General features: G+C 36.9%; 1 protein-coding gene across 1 annotated transcript in view; it reads right to left on the bottom strand.

The window, feature by feature from the left end:
• The window catches only part of LOC128734526 (sex peptide receptor), a 97,814-nt gene that overhangs the window by 22,723 nt on the left and 51,645 nt on the right, over nt 1–23,446 (bottom strand). Inside the window, exons 3-4 of the mRNA XM_053828768.1 lie at nt 10,508–10,569; nt 782–904 (exon numbers count right to left, since the gene is read on the bottom strand). Of these exons, the coding sequence (XP_053684743.1) occupies nt 782–904; nt 10,508–10,569 (185 nt within the window). The remainder of the gene's footprint in view (nt 1–781; nt 905–10,507; nt 10,570–23,446) is intronic.

The following is a 23,446-nucleotide window of genomic DNA, read 5'->3' as shown; positions in this document are numbered from 1 at the left end:
GCAGCAAATATGCCGTTTCCTGCCTGTGCCGACAGTGTAGGGCTCGCTCGCCCGATTGTGGCTATCTGCAGGATTGCTCGTTTTCTCGGAAGGTGAACCGCATAAGCCGCAAGTGTTCGGTACGATGAACCTTGCAGTTCCGGAACTCTAGCGTGAAAGCATCACGGCTCGGTTGTGTTGAACAGAAGTTTACGTAACGTAACGTTATGAAGCAATTTTATGACAAATACGTGTTTCAAGGTTACAGGGCTACAAGGAAATTTACGATGAATTATTTCCAGCTGTTGAACTGCATGCTTTTGCGTTCTAACACGTTTGCGATAAGTTATGACCACAACTCGTTTACGCCTCCTTTATGCTCGGAACGATGGAGGCGCATGGTGGTAGATTGTTGAACAACATCAAGCATGTACCTACCTAACCTACCTACGAATTATGTAACATGGAAAAGTGACAAAGTGCATTCAGATTTTAACACGTGCAAAATAGTGAATTGTTTCCAGCAACTTGTAGACACTTCTGTGTTCAACCGGAGAAACAGCTGTCGTGACCCCATTTCGTTTCCGCCGTGAATCTTGATAACGTTTCCCGCTTTGTTGTGTGTGCACTTCAGTTAGCAAAGAAGCTATCGCTAACGTTTGTCTGTTTTTCTACTGTTCGTTCGTTTGCCCATCCGGTGCGGGAGTCATGCAATCTCACAATTATTTCTGCTATTTTCTGCTGTTCCTGTCTGCGGGGGAAAAGAAAAGTTTCTTTTATGTACTTGGCGTCCGGTACTTACTGATCAAAAAATCTCGTGCTCTGATGAATTAGTGCGGCTATACAGATGTAGGCTATACACTTCTTCACCCGCGGTATCGTACACCAGGTTCGGGCGATGGGTGCGTGACAGACGTAGACGTACCTGCGAAAGATGTTGGACGAAGAAGGAAAATAAATCAGATAAATGTTTTGGAAAAAAAACTGCGCGCTGTTATTCTGAGTAAAGTTTTTTAACAAGTTGTCTAAAGTTGTTGGTAAGAATTCATTTATCTCCAGGTTCATCGGCGCGGTTGCTTTCTTCAGAGTGACCGTTAGTAATTGGAAAGTTTCCCGCTTATAATTCTAGGCCAAGAAGCTGGTAATGTTTGCCGGCACCACGCAGTGGGGCGTTGAAACGTTTTAGTGATTTATCTTCACGAATGGATAGAGAAAATCTCGACAAACTTTTGAATAATGCGGACGGACGGGATGAAATGGCAATCGTTCGAATTGGCATTTGGAAATTAAAATTAAGAGCTAACACTTAGCGCAGGAAAAAGTTCCATCAATTTTTTGCAGATTATGCTGACTTTTCCGTTTACAACGAAAGTACATTTATAAAGTCTAAGTAAGAGATGTTTAATGAAAAAGAATAAATAACTTTAATGAGTAAGGTATGTACGGCTGTCTAACCCCCGTCGGGATATTTAGGCTAAACTTTGACAAAATTCTAACTTCTACTTCTATAAAATGAGAGATTTTTAGATATAACTAATAATAAACGTATTTTCTACAATTAAAACCGTTGGTTTTATTGATTCTCCTATGAGTACCACTGATTGGGACCATTTGATGAGCGTTGGTCTTATTATTTTATGCGTCACTGTAACTACATCCACTTGCCCATGAACACAATTCTATGAAATTCGAAGGCCCCTCGGCCCATTTTGTACGATCATTTTAGACGCAAAAAACGGATCTATCGGTTCCAAGATATATATATATATATATATATATATATATATATATATATATATATATATATATATATATATATATATATATATATATATATATATATATATATATATATATATATATATATATATATATATATATATATATATATATATATATATATATAATGAAATAAAAATGTTGAGTACTAAAGGTAATTTTATTGCACATAAGGATCATCCATTTTTTGTACTTCGTAAGGACCTCGTCGTACAAATTCCGGTCACAAATACGTGACTATTCTGATTCAGTGTTTGATTACCTACTGACCCAAAAAGATCGAAATGTTTCTCGCCGACGATTTCTTCTGACGATTCTTTGGCTGGCATTGAATTTCCTGCCGATATAATAATCCGACAATCCTGGATTTGCCCCAATCATTCTCCATACCTTCATATGCAGATCCTACCAATTGTTAGTAGGTGTGTCGTTCACGAAATGTTTGAGATGCACACGGTCGATTTAGTCAATTTCAGCGACTTCGCCATTTATCAACCACGTCGGATTTTCAAAGGGGCTCCAAAATTAATTTTCGGTTCGCGGCTTCCACCAAGTATAACTTCTATGAAACCAAATTAATCATGATGAACTTTTCAGCACTGCAAAAGGGAACAAAGAACACTAAAAGAGCAGTTTCAAAATAAACTGCTGTCAAAACATTCCAGATCCGACCACTAGAAGCGCTGTAGTAAAATAAACAATGCATCCAAATAGTAATATACTCGAGCATAAGTTCGAGATGCACAATAAAGCCTCTTGTCCAAGGGCCAATGACAGCTTGTTCCGGTGGCTGGTTCCAGGAGCGAAATTGATGCAAAGTAATATGTTCTAAGTGTAAAGCAAAACACACACACTCCTTCCCTTTTATGTTGACCTCTGCTTTAGGAAATAGTTGTGAAAACACCGATGGTCAAGCACGGAAAATAAATAGTTCGCTTACTCAAAAACGATATTGCAAAGAACGAAGTGTGGAATACCTTGGGTAAAACACCACAATATAATAAAATACTGATCGGAGTGTCAATAAGTAACATTTTTGTAACTTCTGGAATCATGAGTCAGCAAATTTACTAAAAATAATGTGCTTACAAGAGATTACTAGCAGCAAGGAGTTGATTGCCTTTTTTGGTCCGACTTGTTAACCTGTCTAAATTCAACCAAACAGCGATATGGCGTCACTGTAATTTCGAAACAGTAGACCCCGAAGCTAAGACCGATTGAGAAATACTGCTCGATCATAAAGATGAATTATGAATCTGAAGAAAAAGGGAAGAACAACAAATGATAAGATGAAATGATGTCAAATTAGTGGGAAAGCAGCTGTTCAAATTCTACTACCAAGTAAGTGTGACCGTATCACCCGGTCGGCCCACCACTCGGCAAACTGGAGGGATGATTTTCATCATTGAAAACAAATTTTCACACCAGAAAAATACAAATGAAGAAAAAAAAACAGTTTTTAACAATCCTTCTGATAGTCCGGAACTCCGCATCTCAAGTAACAATTCTAAAGCCGCATGAATTGCGGTATTAATCATTACCTTTGGTTTTATTATGGTATTACGCAATACCAAGATGACTTGTACCATAATAATCAACCAGTTTATTATGATTGCCTATATTATCATCATAAAATTAGTTGGCTGCGCCATTTTTCTTTTAAACTTACTATAAGTGGGTGATAGCAATACAATATGGCGTACCAACACAAAATTGATCTTATTGCGGTTACTTGTAAAACCTCAATAAATCTGATAGTTTTCTAGCGCTAGTATAATGGAAACACCATGACCAAACAGATTGCTTGCTATTGCTATTATGAAGAGTATTAGAGTTCAACACTGAAAGCGTTTTTTATGCAAGGCCGTTGTTATATATTAGTAATATTTTTAGCCTGCAAACAAAAAACCATCTAATCAAGGTATGAGTTGCAGAAAGAATTGTAAAAATTCGTTGGCATGTTGGTTTTATCCACCTATCATACCGATGTGCACATTAAAATTTAATGCGCTTATGCTACACAACTATGGAAACTGCCGAAAATTTATTATTTATTCTATCCGATATTTCATTATGGTCGCTAAAATTTTAACTTTTCTGCTTACTGATATTTTTCAAGTTATAAAGCTAGATATAGCTGGTTTAGTTTTTTACTAGAGCAACTTTTATGCTTTATGGCTTTCTCGAACAAAGCGAAAAATGGGTAAAAACGAGCTCGTAGTCCCAAGAATTAGATGCCGCTGCACTATGGGCAAAAACGAGAGAAAAAACGGACGCAATTAAGATACGGCCTGCAGGTTTATAAAATGTAGGTGATCTTATGTGAAATTTTCTGGAGAATCGCGTGGTGCCCACCCCTTGCCTGTTTATCATCGAGAAGTGCCCCATTTTGCACATTTTCTCCTATTTTTAACATTTTTCACCCTTATTGGTTTATTCCAAGCAAGGTTTTGACAAATCAAACCGCAAAAATTTACTAATTTTGTGTAAAAAAGTCCGCAGAATCGAATAGGGTTTATCTCATTTATTTTAGAGCACATTAATTTTTTTGGTTGAATTCCCGTTTGGTATGGTCGGTTTGAAAACGGGAGCTCAACAAAAAAATGTGCTTAAACTAAATGAGTTAAGCCCTATTTGATTCTGCGGACTTTTTTACACAAAATTATTAGGTTTTTAAGTTTTGTTTTCTCAAAGCCTTGCTTGGAACAGTCCAATAAGGGTGAAAAATATCAAAAATTGGGGAAAATGAGCAAAATGAGTCACTTTCCGACGATAAACAGGAAAGGGGTGGGCACCTCGCGATTCTCCGGAAAAGTTTACATAAGATCACCTACATTTTATAAGCCTGCAGGCCGTATCTTAATTGCGTCCGTTTTTTCTCTCGTTTTTGTCCACAGTGCGCTGGTTTGGAATCTTACAAAATACCTATTCCTATGTAAAAATGCAGGAAATCGGTGGTTTCATCCTGCGCAGACTTCGGGTTCATTTTGGCCTATTATCCCCGAAAATCATGATAAAAGCTAATTAGATAATATAGAAACTTCTTTGCCGCCCGTAAAATGAACTTAAATAGCTTTCAAAAGTTGTCAAAACATCAGAAGAATTCAATCCCATCCATTTTATACTGTACGAAATGCAAGAATAGTCCCTTGTACCAAATTCCCTCCCATATACATACATAATCTAATTAAAGCGATTAAAACTAATTCAAAGGCAAAACTAGTCTTCAGAAAAAATGTGAGTTTTATCCTACTGAATAACTTTGGAGAACAGTTAAAAGCAATAAATTAATTAGATGCAAAGTTATTGTGCAGAATTGATTTTTAAGTGTACTTTTTAAGCAAATCATTATATCTCGCAACTAGTGAAAGATATATAGTTACTATATTCAGCAAAGTTGCTCATTTTAGTGTGTTCTACATTCTTTCCGAAGACAAATTTTTTTTGGACGGATTCAAAAAAACAAAAGTTTGTATCACCCTGATAGATGACTATAAGATCACTCAAATAGTTAAAAAAGATGCACCGTATTTTATTGGAAAACTTCTCTAAAGACACCATCGTTGAAAATTTCCGAACTTTTTACGCAATAGCAAATGAACTGGTTTTTGTAGATCTAGGAGAGAATCAGGTAAAACGGACCGATTGTGAATTCATCACGGCACTAAATCGATTACATTCAACTCTCCTGATGTCTTTCGAATGTACTGGTTCTATTCGAGTTTATTCCCCTGTCTTTGAATTAGTTTTAATCGCTTTAATTAGGTTTTACTATGTATTTAGGGGTAAATTGGGCAAAATAGATTATTCTTGCATTTCGCACAGTATAAAATGGATGGAATTGGATTCTTCTGATGTTTTGACAACTTTTGGAAGCTATTTGAGTTCATTTTACGGGCGGCAAAGAAGTTTCTACATTATTTAATTATCTTTTATCATGCTGTTTGGAGATAATAGGGCAAAATGGACCACTGCCCGAAGTCTGCGCAGGATGAAACCATCACCAATCGATTTCCTGCATTTTTTTTACAAACCTGCTACTTCTAATTATTGGGATTACGAGCTCGTTTTTGACCATTGTGCCGTGGCTGTCAAACAGCGAAAAGCATTATCGGTTCTTTTGCTGTTTTCAGCAGAGCGTTATAAGACTACTTGACTTGATAACCTGATTATTAAAGAGGTTATGGGCCCTATTTTGTAAGTCACGTCGAACAACTCGACTCGACTCTTTGTCAGTCACTGTCGAGTGTCGAGTGCGGGGTGAACAGGCAGTATAGCGGCTTAATTCACCACTAAAATAATATAAGCTCACTCGTCATTTGCTGACGATTGAGTCGCTAACTTTTTAGCGGTCTGCTCGGTCGAGTTACGCGTCAAAATCGTGGCGCATGTGACTTACCTACCAGTCCAGCAAAGTGACACTCGACGTGACTTACAGAATAGGGCCCTATAAAACGTTCTGGAGAGTGGGCCACTTGGTCGGAAAATAGATTTACAACGGTCATCATAAAGTTCTAGTGGAGCTCATAGTTTTATCAGCGGTTTTATGAAAGTGGTCATGCAAACCACTAGAGGAACGTAATAAAAACAAATTGCTGCTTGAAATAGGTACTTTCCTTACGCTTCTACTGACGAGACGAGTTGGTTCTCAGCAAAAAAGCATTGGGCTTAAATGTCTCTCTAAGATTTGACCCTTCATTATCGACAGATTTTTCAATAAGTCGTCTCTGAATTTTTTGGAAAGGGAGCATATTTCAAAATCAGGTTCATCCTGACGCAATTTGAATCTACAAATGCAATGTATACTATGATCTTTATAAGCAATGATTTATCAACTGAAGGCTGCTTCCCGGATACCCTGTAAACAGCTAATTTAATAGACGTAAAAACCCAGTGATTGGTATCTGTTCTCCTCTCGTGGATTTACGATAAAACATTTAGGTTTTACAACTTTTTTATCATCTTGATATCGGCTTTTTTCTCCTGTATGGGTTCTTTACTGCAACCAGCATCTCTGGTGATATAGCCCGGCACGCTATGTCCGAAGGCACATATTATTTAACTTTGATGCACCTCAGATTTTTCTTCACAGGCTGTTAGTATTGATCAAAACAATGAATTTAAAAAAGGTCTTAAAATATTCTATTTTGGGTTTTTTGAAAAATTCAATTTTTAAGTTTATATAGGGGTCATTTCCTCTCAAGTGATATTACCCGTTGTAATCGACCACCTCCGATTTCAACCAAATTTGGCTTAATTGCTCATTTCAACCTCACATTCAATTTCCCAAAGTTTTGTACGGATTGATCAATCCCCCTTGCAGTACCGTTTCTCTATTTTTCTGAGATTTTCGAAAAAACTCATTTTTCACTGCATGTCACTGCAAGGGGGATTGATCAATCCGTACAAAACTTTGGGAAATTGAAGGTAAGGTTGAAATGAGCAATTATGCCAAATTTGGTTGAAATCGGAGGTGGTCGATTACAACGGGTAATATCACTTGAGAGGAAATGACCCCTATATAAACTTAAAAATTGAATTTTTCAAAAAACCCAAAATAGAATATTTTAAGACCTTTTTTAAATTCATTGTTTTGATCAATACTAACAGCCTGTGAAGAAAAATCTGAGGTGCATCAAAGTTAAATAATATGTGCCTTCGGACATAGCGTGCCCGGGTGTTTGCTGTATAACCCGCACTGCATTTATTTTTGCTATAATCGCTATTGAGTGAGCGATATGCTTACTGAATATTATGCGTGCTTGTGTGTAATTTGGTACCCTTCCTTCGATGCTTTTCTCTGCTTTGCCCACCTCGTTTCACATGACAGTGCGCTGTCCCCAATTATATTTATAGCCATCCCTGGTGCAGCTAAAACCACATACTGGTTAAGTTATTTTGTACTTCATATGAGGGAGTAAATATGTTTTTGTTAAAAACGAACATTGAAAAAACTAGGAAAAATGATATGCATACTGTGAAAAATAATGATGTAATGTGGTGGTGTAATTGGAAATGCACTCGACGCGAGATTGAGAGTTGTGGGTTCAAATCCGTCAATTATTTTTCGCAGTTTGCGTTTATGTTCTGCTTTGCTGAAAGGCAGAAGGAGCAGTTAGTTCGTTTATGTGCTCTAATTACTCTTAAATTTCTTCTAGGTTATAGAATCACAACATTCAGTTGAGTACGTCTTTTGTGTTAACTTTTTCAACCAGAATCTTGTTCGTTAATTAACATGTAGCTCAGTGTTATTCATTGAATATTGACTATACAAAGCGCTGGAAGCTTCACAGGTCTATATCGCCATTTTAAGACTAGTCAGTGAAGCTGCTGCGACTTGATTCAGAACTTGACGGATACTGCACTAAAATAGATCTTGTATTAAATCTATCAAAATATATTAAAAGGCTTATGTCTGTACCGAAAACCAGGTCTCTGACAGGACGTCACCAGAGGCTTATCGGTAACTAAAAACAGGTTACTGATAGGAAGTCATGCTTTCGTAGCAATGCACTATGGGCAAAAACGAGCGAAAAAATAGACGCAATTAAGATACGGCCTGCAGCCTGATAAAATATAGGTGATCTCATGTAAAATTTTCCGGAGAATCTCGTGGTGCCAACTCCTTTCCAGTTTGCCATCGGAAAGTGTCCCATTTTGCTCATTTTCCTCGACTCGATCATTGATTCAACTGCTCGACTCGACTGCTCGACCGGACTGCTTGATTGAACAGCTTGATTTAACTGCTCGATTTGACTGCTCGACTTGACTGTTTGACTCGACTGCTCGACCCAACTGCTTGACTCGATTGCTTGTTTTGACTGCACGACTCGCCTGCTCAACTCGATTGCTTGTCGCGATATCATATGGTCGGTGTTAAATCAGACCGAACCAAGCCGCAAAATTTTAAAAAATGAGCTAATGATAGCAAACGATCAAGAATTTTCTAGGTTTTATTCTGATTTTACTCTAATCAGACTACATAAATGTTGCAAACAGCCAGAAGTTTTTATTCAGTTAAATAAAATCCAATACGACCATAAAAACGATTTGTTTCAGTTTCCGGCTGACTCTTTTATGTACAACAACTTAGAGCTATATTATGCAATATAAGACCTCAAAGAACTAAGATTAAACATCTTCGCAAACACCGGCCAATGGAATGTATCCGCAGTTTTCTGATCGTAAGATTCGGGCTCAACTAGTTATAATTGAAAAACCGCAAATTTGACCGTCTTGAGCCAGGAACCCAGATATGACGCAGGGCGAATTGTGTTCTATCTTTTAAAAACTTTAAAGAGTGGAATTCAAAGTTGTTTGCAGATATTGAAGCATACACTTCGACTTAATAATGTTTAAATTTGAAATCTTTATATGAAATCTATAGAAAGATTGTAGCATCAACATTAAGGTGAGGAACTGTACCTATAGGTGATACATTCGTAGTCCTACGCCAACCCTGCATTTGCACAGTGCATTATTTATCTTCTTCACAAGTCTTATCTACTTCCTTCCTTATCTACTTGTTGAAATTCAGGTTCAAAAACTGGAATAATTTAATAGCAAAACAAAACCATTTTTCCCCGTTCCGTTCCGATGAATAAATATAGGATCAAATAAAATAATAATGAGTCTAGACTCCAGGATACTCCCGCTGGTCGACAAACTATCTTAATCCAGCAAAATTGAATTGAAAACAAACTTCTCCTATGAAACGATCTTACGCCATACACTATGCTGCTTAGTTCCTGCGTGTGGTTAGTAAATTTGTCCGTTTGATCGAATTGACGGCAAACTTGATAATGTTCTCAACTCTTCCCCTCTGACGGAACTCAAATGCAGCGCAGCGCAGCAACGTGTTTGTGCCTGCCACGTTCGTTGCCACGCAACACACTTCCTGTTTATTGCGCACTTCCTCGAGCCGGAGCTGCTGCAATAGATAGTGAACTGGCAACTGGGGATGGGGAGCCGGGCTGCCGAAGTACTTCTAGTCAATTAAGCACCACTTGATTTGTTGGTTTTCAACTAGTTCAGTTCCGAGCCCGAAGCGCCATTAGCTGTCTGGTCTGGTCTGGTGGTGTCGTGCCATACGGCAATCCGCACATATTTGCACTGCACAGTTCAGTGGGGTCTTGCCGTCGGTTCAATTAATTATCTCATCAACAGGCAGCCTATATTTCATTCCATCAGAAGCACCTCATCACGTTGTGGTGGCGGCCGGGCGGAAGCGAGCCGGGTTTTTGTTGGCGGAAGCGATTCTAGTAGTGAGTCTTCGTGGCACTTCGGAAATCGGTTTCAATTAGCTTGGATAGAATTACGCGTTAGTTGTGTTGGCTTTTATTAGGTTTTTAGATTGAAATTATTCCGCCGTTGAAGCATACTCTGGATATATCAAGTTTGATGCAGGACCCGTGCTTTATTAATGACTTTATTTATTACCTGGTGCATGACTCTGTAAATCTTTGAGAATTTGTTCAAAAATCGAGCTAGACTTGGTACGCTTTTTTAGTGATTTTTTCATGACTTCACTAAACTAATCATTTTATAATATTGATAATAAAATAGAATTTAGTGAAGAAAGTACACAACTCGGTGTGGGTAGCCTAGTTCATTACGCTCAATTAAAACCAATTTTGCAGAGTACCGTGAAAGCATATGGTAATTAACCCCGAACCGGAGTGACCATCATCAGCGTCGAGTCGAAAATCTACCCGTTCTACAAACAGTGCTTTCTGCATAATTAACTTACCTCTGTACTGCTAATGCTAGCGTTAGCCAAATCGATGCTGTGTGAAACATAGCCGGTATGATCTGAAAAGGCACGAAAGGACGAGAGAGGATTAGTTTCGTTGTCCAGTTTGGTAGTGCGGTAACTAATCGGTGAGGAGTTCGGGGCTAAACTGTAATGACTATGTATGTTATTCAAACAATGTTGAAGGCCTCACAAGTTCTGCAGAACTTTTTACCCTCTAGTCACCCTTCATTTCGACTGTAATAGAGTGGCACGTCAGTAGTCGATTTTGTTTATTAGCTTGAAATGAACCGTTCGCATCGTCGTCGCCACCAGATCATGGTAATCAATTCAATTTCTCCGGCCCATACCGGTAATCATGTATCATCATATCACCCACTTGTGTGTTTGCTGGCGCAGATCGGATTAGTATTACATTTCGGATACGTGACTACCTCTTCTCATACGTGTGTACGAGTTAGATTCAAGGCTTTCGGGTGGTTGAATCGTTGACTGATGGGCCTGCAGCTTGTGAAGGATAATGCTTCCTTGCTGGCTGACGAACCGAGCGCGCGAACTGTTGTAGCAAATTTCATCCTATAGTTATTAGGTTATTGGACATGCTCGCACACTTCTCATATAATGAACGTTGTAGATCATGAGAACGTACATCAACTATCCGTTTTCGTGCATAACCATTGTGTTACGATAATTTGTGTACCTTTATGCTATGCAAATGATGGTTAATCATCATTACTTGGAGGCGCCAGATGTGGCCTCAGAGCGAATCCACACTGAAGACATGTAATTCAATTAATTTTCATGTAGATGTGATGCGTGCTGAGGTCAGCTTCAAAATACAAAATTAATTGCTTTTTCGGCATCTGTTTTTATTACAAACAAGGATTGCCATTTGCAGCAAAGTACATATTTAACAGTATTTTTCTACAGAATAGGTCAGCGCTCGCTGCTGCTCGTCTACGATTTTCGTTGGGAAATTTCAATATTACTTTTCATCCGGATTACGTACATTCCCACCACCAACCACCGTACCATCTAGCACCTTCCTTACGACGGAGCTACGATCGGTAGCGCAGTCGATGATGACGACCGGCACGCCGGTGAAATACATATTAATGATGCAGCGAAAAGTAAACCTACCTTTTGCAGTACCACCTTCGAACAGATGGCCCTAAAGGTGTGACAGAAAAAATGTTGCTTGCTCACTTCTTCAATCGGGTGTTTTTTTTAAGTTTTTCTCCCTATTGGTCGGCGGGAGTGACACTCGAAAAGAAGTCTATTCGATGGTCGAGATTCCACTCAAATACTTTTTCATCAATTCGTTCTTTCGTGTTTTTTCTGTGAAGAACGCCTCTTTCCGTTGATTAAAGTTTTATGTCAGAGTGAAATCCAGAATTTGGAAACCTAATTCAAATACCATCGCTAATTTTGGAATCCTTGCTCAACACTTTTACTAATCTGTGGGTGTAGCTTTGCAATCAATTCTTTCTTAAAGCTTCACATTGATCTAATTTTGTAATCTCATAACGCACTTTTCCGTCGTTTTTTTGCGAATCCAGTCGACTGCTGTGAAAGCTTTAAAACGAACCAAAGTTTCGTCGTAGACAGGGGGTCTAAGGGCTAAAAAATTTGTTTGGTCGTGTCGGAAGGAACAAATTTCATGTCAACAGAGAGAAAGTTTCACTGTCGATCGGTTTGAAGTTTGCAACCGCGTGAGAGATTTTTACTAGGGGCGTACTTAAGTGTAGAACATATTCATATTACACATTCGTAGCATAGATTTTTTTTATTACGAAAGTTGTTATAATGAAAGGTTCGTATTTGGTACAGGAGTATTTCGTAGCACATTTTGCACCAGAACGCATTTGATGGATGGATTGTCTGCCATCGTTATCGACGAGATCGGGCTGCAAAGTTTGTTTGAATATATACTTGTGCAACATGACCTGCCTAATTTCCAGTGGTTTATCGTGGTTCTGTCTGTGGTTTGCGTCGGCATCGACTGTTCATACAATACGAGCTCAATTTCCCGAGCATGTCATTTTTTTCGGAGAATAAAGACATTTCGCTATTTTCCGATCGGTGTCGGTAATATACTATTTCTATCATTAGCTTTTATAACATTCGTATAATGCAGGAAGCATTTTTAAGAATATAACGATCCGTACGAATACACTGTCGTTTATATGTATGAAATATTCAGCATTGATTTTACGAATCTATTTTGTGATATAAAACAACAAAAGAATTAGTAAAATAAACGTTCGTTTTCGTACTATAAATCATGTTTATTCTTAGTGTATGATTGACTTGATTTGACTTAATTTAATTTGAGAAAAGCGGATTTTTTTTCACTTCCGATTGATAGCCTTCATCAGCGTCTTTGCTGATGAGATATGCAAATCCGAGATGAAATCTGTCAGAGTAAGAAATAATTAATAGAGCTGAAAGTAAAAGTTTTTCTTTATTTATACTGCTCTAAAGTAATTTCTAAAATATAGGATTTTCGCGACTTGACACTTCTTTATCGATGGACTTCGCAGCCGGTTATTAGTGTACATTACAGTGCTGGTGCAATGATCCCACTGACTCTAGCAGCCCCGCCCAGCCAAGATTCGAAATAAGACGTCTGTCTGGGCTTGTTAGAACAGCATCGTAACTGGAATCTAACTGGGCGGTGAAATTAACTATCTAGTTAAGTTCTCTTAACATAAATTGGATCACATTTTAAGAGGTTGCTTGATAAAATACTCGGCACTTTCGCCTAACACCGTCTCTAAGTATTTGTACAGTATCTTTTCAAATGAGAAAAGCAAACACTGTCAGCAGTTCAGTAGTCATGTGCATGGGCCGACAAATAAAAGAATACTACCAGGGGTATATATGTTAAAGGTAACAATATACACTACTTTTATCTGAAAGTTTTATTGCTGGCGAATGAAGGGCAAATAAGTTATAATATTTTGAAAATTTCATGTATTTTTAATTTTCACCAAAAATAATTTTTTACAGTGTATAACTTTTTCTAAAGATGAGAATTATAATAAGCATCATCTTTAAAAAAAGTTATACACTGTAAAAAAATATTTTTAGTGAAAAAGAAAACACATGAAATTTTCAAAATATTATAACTTATTTGCCCTTCATTCGCCAGCAATGAAACTTTCAGATAAAAGTAGTGTATATTGTTACCTTTAACATATCAAAAAATAAAATTTTTAAAAAATGCACTTTTTAGATATTTAACTTTTTAGTTTTATTTTTTTTTCAACAAAAAAAATTTTTTTTTTCAGTGCACATATTTTTTTTGGAAAGGCAATTTTATTATCTACCACTTTGCTGAAGACAATGTAAATTTTTTTTTGTTGAAAAGAAAAAAGAAAATAAAATTAAAAAGTTAAATATCTAAAAAAGCGCATTTTTCAAAAAATTTATTTTTTGACATGTTAAAGGTAACAATATACACTACTTTTTCTGAAAGTTTCATTGCTGGCGAATAAAGGGCAAAAAAGTTATAATATTTTGAAAATTTCATGTGTTTTCTTTTTCACTAAAAATAATTTTTTACAGTGTATAACTTTTTTTAAAGATGATGCTTATTATAATTCTCATCTTTAGAAAAAGTTATACACTGTAAAAAATTATTTTTGGTGAAAATTAAAAATACATGAAATTTTCAAAATATTATAACTTATTTGCCCTTCATTCGCCAGCAATGACACTTTTAGAAAAAGTAGTGTATATTGTTACCTTTAACATGTCGAAAAATAATTTTTTTTAAAAATGCGTTTTTTAGATATTTAACTTTTCAGATTTATTTTCGTTTTTTTTTCAACAAAAAATTTTTTTTATTATCTACAACTTTGCTGAAGACACTATGTCGATCAAATAAACCATTTTTCCAATATAAAATATTTAATGGATTAGCACCATTTTTGGTTAGGCCCTTTTGAAAAAGCAGTCGACATCTTAAAAAAATACCTGATATGGTCAAATGACACCATTTTTTAAGGAGAACAGCTATGCAAAGTTTCAGCTAAATCAAAAATGATAAATTAAAAAATATGTTATTTTTTCGTCACTCGGCGTGGAATTGCTCATGTGAGAAAACATAACTATCCATCCAAACTTGAAATTGAACTAAAATCGGACTTGAAATTGGATATAAATTGCACTGGAAATTATATTGGGAATTTTACTTGAAACTGGACATAAAATTGGTCTTGAAATTAGTGTGGAAATTGGAGATGGCATTAATATTAAATCTGGACTTGAAATTAGGCTGAGAAAAATAAGTGACCGATTAAATTACAAACTGCGAACTTCTGAATTACAGCAATTATTTTGTTTTATATTAAATTTTAAAGAGAGCAACAAATTCATCAAGAAAAATTATACACACAATCTAAAAGGCTCTAAACATTTCCGATATATTATAAAAACAAACAGACAAAAGAGAAAGCTAATTTTATTCACGATATGATACACAGGAATCCCATCGGATTTATCGAGGTTTGACGTGCAATTAGAATTAGTTTAATTTATTGAACATCGGTCACATTTACCTATTCAAGAGTTCGCTAAAATTGGTTTAGATTCTATTTACCATAGAAACACCACAGAACGTGCCTTGTACTTATCACTTTCCTCACTCACTGGTAACAATTTCGTAATTTTGTCCTTTCCTGCAGGGAAATATCAGTAGAACTACTATCCTAGTTAATAATATAAACATGTTGGACAACATCAGAATCCAATATAGAAATGGACCGGAAAAGTAACAAAAATAAATCAAATAATGATCGTAAAAGTATCCATCCAAAATATCCATCTTTGCAAATATTGGAATCTGAGTTTTTGGAATATTGGAATCTGAGAAACTTAAAACCCTGATTCTAGAAACATCTGCTTTGGACCCCTTGTACTGTATGTAAATATTTTCAGGTAAACATAAGCATGGAAACCACGGTGCGTTCCATCTAATCCATCTAATCGGAAGGTTCGCTTGATACCGCAAAGCTGCCGGAGAGCATTGAAACGATGCTGCCAGTGTTTGAAACAATATTTGTCAAGGGCTGAATGGTGGTTTGCTGCCGTATACGTCTACGAAACGAAAACAATAAAAGTTTCTGTTTTTTTTGCTTTCAATTTCAACGACAAAACCGCGCAGCGTAGAACCAAAAACCCCAAACCACATTCCTGTCATTTATCGTGACTGCAACCGTAAGGATCTCGATTGTGTTTGTTGCTGGTGTGAGAATATCTCGTCTCGAAACTTGCTGTTCTCGGTTTCCGTTCGGGCAGGATTTCGCAGCACACGCCACAGTTCATCTCCATCCAGTCTAATGGCTGGTGACAATAGCATTTCATCGTTGACAAATTGCGGTTGGATGGATACAGGGAAACCAGGATTCACCTGTAAATGCAACCAGTAACTGTCATCGGAAATGTCGCTCGCGAGGAAAGGTTTAACTCGGCAAGTCTACTCGGAGAAAAATATTTTTTTGAATTAAAATTGTTGTAACACCCTTGCCAATGCTCAAAGAAGTGTGATCGTGCTATTCTGATATCGTTTTATCGTACGTCACACAATGCGAGAAAGGCCACACATCGACTGCAAGGTGGTTTAAGGCTGTTTTTTCTGTTTATTTATTCCCTCGGTGCAACACTTGTGTGCTGTTGTATACTGGAATGCATTGTGGTTTGCATACTCGTACGGCTCGGCTCTGGTTGACTCACGGTCTGGCGTTTAGCAGGGCAATAAAATACATTAAAACTGAAGCTTATGCGGAATCAGGCAATGGAACGATTGTCGTAATACCGGAGGCACATCACTATTTTCATCAGCAGAAACTCTCGAGGCAAAGGAAAAAAGGAAACGCTGCGATGACTGGTCAGATATATCGGTAGAATTAGTCGTATGGCTTTGAGGTGTTCGCTTCCGGGAATGCAGAGTGTGGAGAATGGGATTGCTTCTCAGCTGGGATTAGGGGTAAGACCCACAGGAAGAAATGTATGCAGATCCCGGGAAAAGAAATGGTACAAAACGGTAAATTACGGTCGGTTCTATAGAGAGATATTGCTATTCTCGGGACAACACAACTCTTGTTTACTGTGCAAATTGTCCCAATGAAATTTTGTTTATTGCCGGAGCTACTACTCATTCAAAGTAAAACTGAGTAAGCTTTGGCTTTCTATCAAGCTAATGGGGCGGGGGGTAAGTAAAATGAATTGCGTTTTGTTGTTTCAAGCAATTAGGGTAGATGCTCCAGTAGTTGTGGTAGTACCAGTAGTGGTGGAAACGCGAAATATATCATAATTATGGCGGATTTCGAGATAATTTCAATTTTCTATTGTTAAATATATATTTGTTAACAGTTTTATCTAAGATACACAGTTAAAAGTGAAGATGTTGATGCAACAATTGCAAATTCCTTTTGAGAAGACCAATAAAGTGCAATTGCTTAAGAAATTCGTAACAATCCATAACATTTTAACAAGCCTACGCTGTTATCCACCTGCTTTCATGCTCACTGCAAGCGTTACTAAGGGCGGTAAACAAAATTCCACTATTATAGGCAAATTTTCCACTATTATAGGAACATTACCACTACTTTGGGAGCACAGACTAATGTCAGAAAAAGCAATATTTTAGATATATAAACCAGCAGAATAGTATAAGTTTGGTATGTATTCAAAGCCAACATTATGGTGCACCATATTATCATGTAGTTCAATTGGAAACTGATAAATTGAGCGTTCAAATTGTCTTTAAACACTATCCCCCGACATAATCCCTCCATTACTGGAGCATCTACCCTATGGTAGCGACGTACTGATTTGCAAGATACCTGAGTATCTAAAATAAACTGAGGCTGTTTTTTATAGCCGCACAATATTTACATTCTCAAAACGATGTTCATGCTGAAATCAATAAATTCAGCCCACATCTTTTCTTTTATGTACTGTGTTTTCCCAAATAAAAACTTTGCCGCTATATAACAATACTGAAACGAATATAACACGCACAGGCTTTAATGTGTTATAACTATTTCATAAAGATGTAAGCTTGTTAATTTGCTAATTTTTTCAATAAACATCAAAATCATTGCTTCTCCCCTAGCCGAATTAGGTAATTAGGGCGAAAAAATAGAAGCAATCGCTTACGTGTGTCCGCTCTCCATGATGGATTGGAAAATACATAAGGGTCCCACAATAGCCCCAAACCAAAGAAAACATGCGCACTAGAGTTTTGATTGAGAAAACTTGGTTTTAGGCTTATCAAACCTGTGGAAGAGTTTCTAGAAATTGAAAGCTACATCGTCTGGTGGAATTTAAATTTTGATTAATCCCCCTAAAAGTGAAATAAAAAAATATTTTTCTGCAGTGTCCATATAACACATTGATGTGTTCTGCAAAGTTATAGAGCATATTATTACAAGAAATTTTGCTAAAGACAATAACCTTCTATACCTGCAGCGAAGAGAGAAAAATCTTATTTATTGTGTATGATTTTGTAAAATCAGTTTTTATATTTTTGCTCTTTTTGTAATTGTTGTATGACTTTTTCATTTACTATAAAATTGTACAAATAGTAAAAATACACAACTTTGCTGAAATTAGTATACCTCTATGTTTGCTTGTTTAGGAACTGTGAAACTTTGATTATAAAAAATACCCAATTACTCGACTACCAGCAGACGGATACATTTTACATTTGCTGATAGTTTTGCTGCATACAGACACCATTTTTCCATATGAAGAAACAAGACAAAATTCCAGTTGGGGCCATGCTGATTGCTTCGTTTCTGTGATGGCGGTTTATGCTGATCTATTTTCCCAACAATTTAAATTATTAATGCATCGAATAATTATGATATTTTGCTCATAATAAGTTTATTGGAGAATATACGTTAGTTAAACAACGATTTGTAATTTTATAACAATATGGCGTAGGAAAACCTACACGTGTTGTACAAAATACAACAGCGTGAGTAACCGAAGGTTAATAAAAATTGATGAAAATTATTCAAGAAAACTCTATTGATGTGAATCAAATGGTATGGCATTACAGGAAATTATGCATAGTTCAAAAACCTATAAACAAGACCTTTACTAGGCAATGTATATGTTAAAGAATAAGATTTCCTCTCACAACTTACTTTTATTTGCACTTACTCAGATTAAAAACGACTTACTTATCCTTACTCAGCAATTTCATGAAAAAGGGATCTATCAAAATTTAAAAGTGTTCCTATTTTGTTCAAATTTGGTAAACTTATTCAATTTTCAAAAATTTTACGCAACGTTAACCCTGTAACGGGCAACATCGTAAAAACGATGCGATCAAGCTAAAGACTGTTTTATCATGAAAGTACACTCAAAAGAACCTTAAGTTCTGATTTTCATGCAAAAATAATTATCTGGAGGAGCGCCAGATTAGAAAAAGTCCAATTTCTCTTTTTCGTTTTTCATGTCTAACGCTCTACCCAGATATTTTTTCAATTCAAATACATTGCAAAATTGACATAAAGCATTAAATTAACACATAGAAAAATTTTAAGGTCAATCATTTCGTTCTAGATGTGCTTTTTCATCAAAAGTAAAAAAGGAAATATTCGTGCATTAATTATTTTTGAAATTTTCCGGAATTTTTGTTTTTGAAAAATGATAACTTTTGAATGCATAGTCAGAATGTTGTGATATTAATATCAAAATGTCAAGAAATCTGTTCTGAACACATTTTGCATATTGCCAATTTAAAACAAATTTCGTATGCGGCTCTGGAGCTCTAAAAGTGAAGGCCGTCTACAGACGGCCTTACCCGTTAAAGGGTTAACCAATAGACGAAGACGTCCCAGGTAACCAATAAGCATTAAAATAAGACGTTTATTAGCACCCCTGGCGTTTTATACTGCAGGTTGTTGTTTATCAGCTTTTTGACTGCATAACTGTTGTAAATTGGCATCCACAATTCTATTTAAATTCTTCTGGTTGGTAACTAGCTGCAAATAAGCATTGTCAGCACTATAAGAGGGCTAGCAGTAAATTAGCCGCATATTTTGCCAAAATAGCATTTAAGTAGCATTTAAGGCAACTTAAATGCTTATTGGCTTGCTTTTAAATTGCATTGGAAATGCTTATTGGTTACCTGGGGTGTCGATTTCTATCTCAAATAGCAAGTGAGACCGTATAACAAAGGTTCCTTTCACCACTAGGTGGATTAAATCGGGTTTTTCTTAACAGTGTTGCAAGCTTTTCAGTTTTTCGTTTGATTTATAGCGCTAGATGAGGAAATGTTACTTCAAAAAGGCGTAAAATATACGTTAGTTGTTTGATCATAGCCTTGTAAACTGTTTTTCATCTCGCTAATAGACATGAGCTCTTACCTTCCTTGTGTATTGCGTTTATTGTTGCTAGGAGACTAATATTCCCTTAATTAATGTAACTAATCATGCGGGAAACTGGCAACACTGTTAAGAAAAGCCTTTTATATACTGTATAAATGCTTTTCAGATATGCCAAAGTATTTTTACATTGCGTAGAGAATTACTGCTTAAACAAAAGTTATTTTACTCTTAGCTTTACATTAAAAATAGGGAATTGCATGCTTTAAAATGCTGTATCTCGGGATCGGCAAAGAATACCTCGGGGCGATGAGATTTCATGATTTCATATATCACCCGCCTAATCTTACAACTGAGCTCGTATCTAGTTGTAAGATTGAGCGGGCCATATTAGAAAGTATATACAATATCCTGAAAATCCGCCTTTTGATCCGAGGGTCCTAGGGCTAAATCAACAATAACAACACGAACGATTGCTGGAGGACATCGAGGGTCCCTGCGGCATCCCTTGCTTCGACAACGATCGCTGGATGACAACAAGAGTCTCAACGGAACCCGCTGATTCGAAAACGACCGCTGTAGGACGCTAAAGGCCCCGGCTGCACCCGCTTCTTTATCAACGAACCGGGAGAGTACCGGTGATGGTCCCAATCCCAACTGTAACGACCGACAGTAAAAGACTTTGAAAGTCCCAGCAGCGCTTTGTAGCATAGGAACGGTTGCTGGAGGACGTTGAGAGTCATTCTTAAGGTCACTTTAAAGACCCCTAAAGTGAGAAAAATTTCATTTTTTCAGTTAAATTTTATATTTAATAGAAAAAATCTCGTTTAACGTTTGTAGTATCATCGTGAACGTGTACATATCCAGAAAGCTTATCTTTTAAGCTATCCAAAAATGTATAAGAGACTTGAAATTGCTTGGAAAATGATTGAACTATTGATGATAGTATGTGGACATGTACCCAAAAACGTATTTTTTGCAATAACTTGAAATTGTGGGGGTGTTAGAAAGTTGTCAAATGTGTTTTCATGATGTATTAGGTGCGACTAACAACGTACACTAGGTCACTTGCAAAGTAGGGTACGGGTGGGTATTTCCAGCCCATTAAGCGGTAGCCTGAACAATATTCAGGAACTACGTTGAAACTATATTTATTCAAGACAAGATTTTTATACCAGTTGATAGAATAATATTTACTGAATATCGGCGTGTATTTTGGTCTTAATAAAACGCTACTGAATTTGAGTTATAGTCGCGAGAAATGATGAAGTCGCTGCGGCTAAATTGAGCCCATTTTCTATAGTGGTGTCTGTGTCTTTTAAATCCGGCTGGCCGAAATAGCTAGCACAGCGATTAAATGCTTTTCAAAAACAGATCAAAAGAGACAAGAAAAGAGAGACCGATGGATAACTTCTCGCTATTGCCTACATTACGGGCTCATTGAAGATAATTAGTTTTGCAGTGACAACAGCTTGCTGCTGGCGCTAGTGTGTCACTGAATCGTTCATATACACTAGCGCCAGTTGTCACTCAAATACCAGATATGTCAGCACATATATTGGTAGTAGTGTAAATAACGCGCCATGTGCTGGAATTAAAAACAAAATGCTGCTAATGTCTAGTGAATGAAAATTGATTTATATTTTCATATCAGAGGGGAATTTTTGTGTTTTTCCGTGATAAAAAGAAGTGGAATTGTTCTGTGATAGCATATTCACAGCTGTTTAGTTTCTAGAATAAGTAAACGTGATCTTAATTGTGTGTTTCCCAAACCATCATCAACAGCGGATACGCGTAAGCGATTGCTGCTAGTTTTATCAGCCTGGTTACGTGCTAGTGGAAAAACAGTGGTTTTGATGTTTATTGAATAAAATTAAGCAAACTACTTACATTTTTATGAAAATAGTTATAACACATTAAAGCCTATGAGTGCTATATTCGTTTCAGTATTGTTATATAGCGGCAAAGTTTTTATTTGGGAAAGTGTAGCCAAAAAAGGTAATGTATGCCGAAATTAGTAGCGTGATGGGAATGGGAAAAAGTTCGGGGCCCCAACAGTTGCATTTGAAGCTGAATTTTCAATCATCAAATCGGTTGATTTCATGAATCATGGGTCCCCGGCGATCGAACATTCGTGAGTCATAGAAAAAGTTTGATTGAAAGAGAAATTTTGGTTTGAAGTTCGGGGCCCCAACAGTTCCATTTGAAGCTGAATTTTCAATCATCAAATCGGTTCATTTCATGAATCATTGGGCCCCAGCGATCGAACATTCGTGAGTCATAGAAAAAGTTTGATTGAAAGAGAAATTTTGGTTTAAAGTTCGGGGCCCCAACAGTTCCATTTGAAGCTGAGTTTTCAATCATCAAATCGGTTGATTTCATAAATCATGGGGCCCCAGCAATTGAACATTCGTGAATCGTAGAAAGAGTTTAACTGAAATTAAAATTTTGGAAAATCTCATTTTGTGTAACGACGAAATTTTTACTGGGGCCACCGGGCATTTGCCCGGTTGCCCGGTGGGCCAGTCCGCCCCTGATCTAGCTTATCAATGCTGTGACGTTGCTTCTTGCTGGCATAGATCCGTCGCACACTGATTCCCTCTAAATGTTCTCCACTAGATTAAGATCCGAACTACGGGCTGGCCAACGTGTAATTGTTCAATTTTCCGGTTGTCGAATCAACATTTTGTTGCCGTGCTAGCATGAATACTAGCGCTCCTGGAATACAGTTTCTTTTTTGCGTGTCGGTGCTGCACTTTGTACGGAATCAAGCAGTCGTTCCGATGCTTCCAAGATGCAACAAAACTCAATCTAAACCATTAAAGACTCGCCCTCGAAGTTGTGGGTAGAAAAACTCTCTGCTCCGTTTGTATATCTCGCCAACACCCAGGAGTCTCCAAATTATTGTTTTTGTTCCGAAAATGAAACATTTTGAAACATTTTTAACCGTGTGATGTTTTAAAGAAGCTTAAGCCACTCTGAATAAACGAAAGATTCATCTTTGGTACCATCAAGCAACATAAAGAAACCTGTTCCAGGAAAATATTCTACAAACCTGACATTAAAGGCCAGAGAGAGAATTCGATGTAATTCAAATCTGTCTGGACGTCTGGATGGCCAAGGAGCTAGAAATTTCGCAGTCAACCATGGAGAATAATTTGAAATATCATCTTGGATTGATTCCATACAAAAATGCAACGAGTCCACGGTTTGACTGAAAAGCAGAAGGTTTCAAGAGTCCAGATAAGCTGCATCAACGCATCCGTCAGCGTCAATTTGACAGTAAGTAAACCCATGAGAAAACTGTCAGAATAACGCTGACGGACGCGTTGACACAGCATTCTGTTTGGCCCTTAAAGCAAATGCGTTTGACAGATGCAAGGATCACACGATCACAGTAACCCATGGTAAAATTAATAATAACACGGTGTGACAAAAAAAAACCAAAATTTCTCTTTCAATCAAACTTTTTCTATGACTCACGAATGTTCGATCGCTGGGGCCCCATGATCAAATGGGACTATTGGGGTCCCAAACTTTAAACCAAAGTTTCTCTTTCAATCAAACTTTTTCTATGACTCACGAATGT

Source organism: Sabethes cyaneus, chromosome 2 (assembly GCF_943734655.1).
Source record: "Sabethes cyaneus chromosome 2, idSabCyanKW18_F2, whole genome shotgun sequence".
NCBI classification, from domain to species: Eukaryota; Metazoa; Arthropoda; class Insecta; order Diptera; family Culicidae; genus Sabethes; species Sabethes cyaneus.
This window is presented reverse-complemented; position numbering and strand designations above follow the sequence as displayed.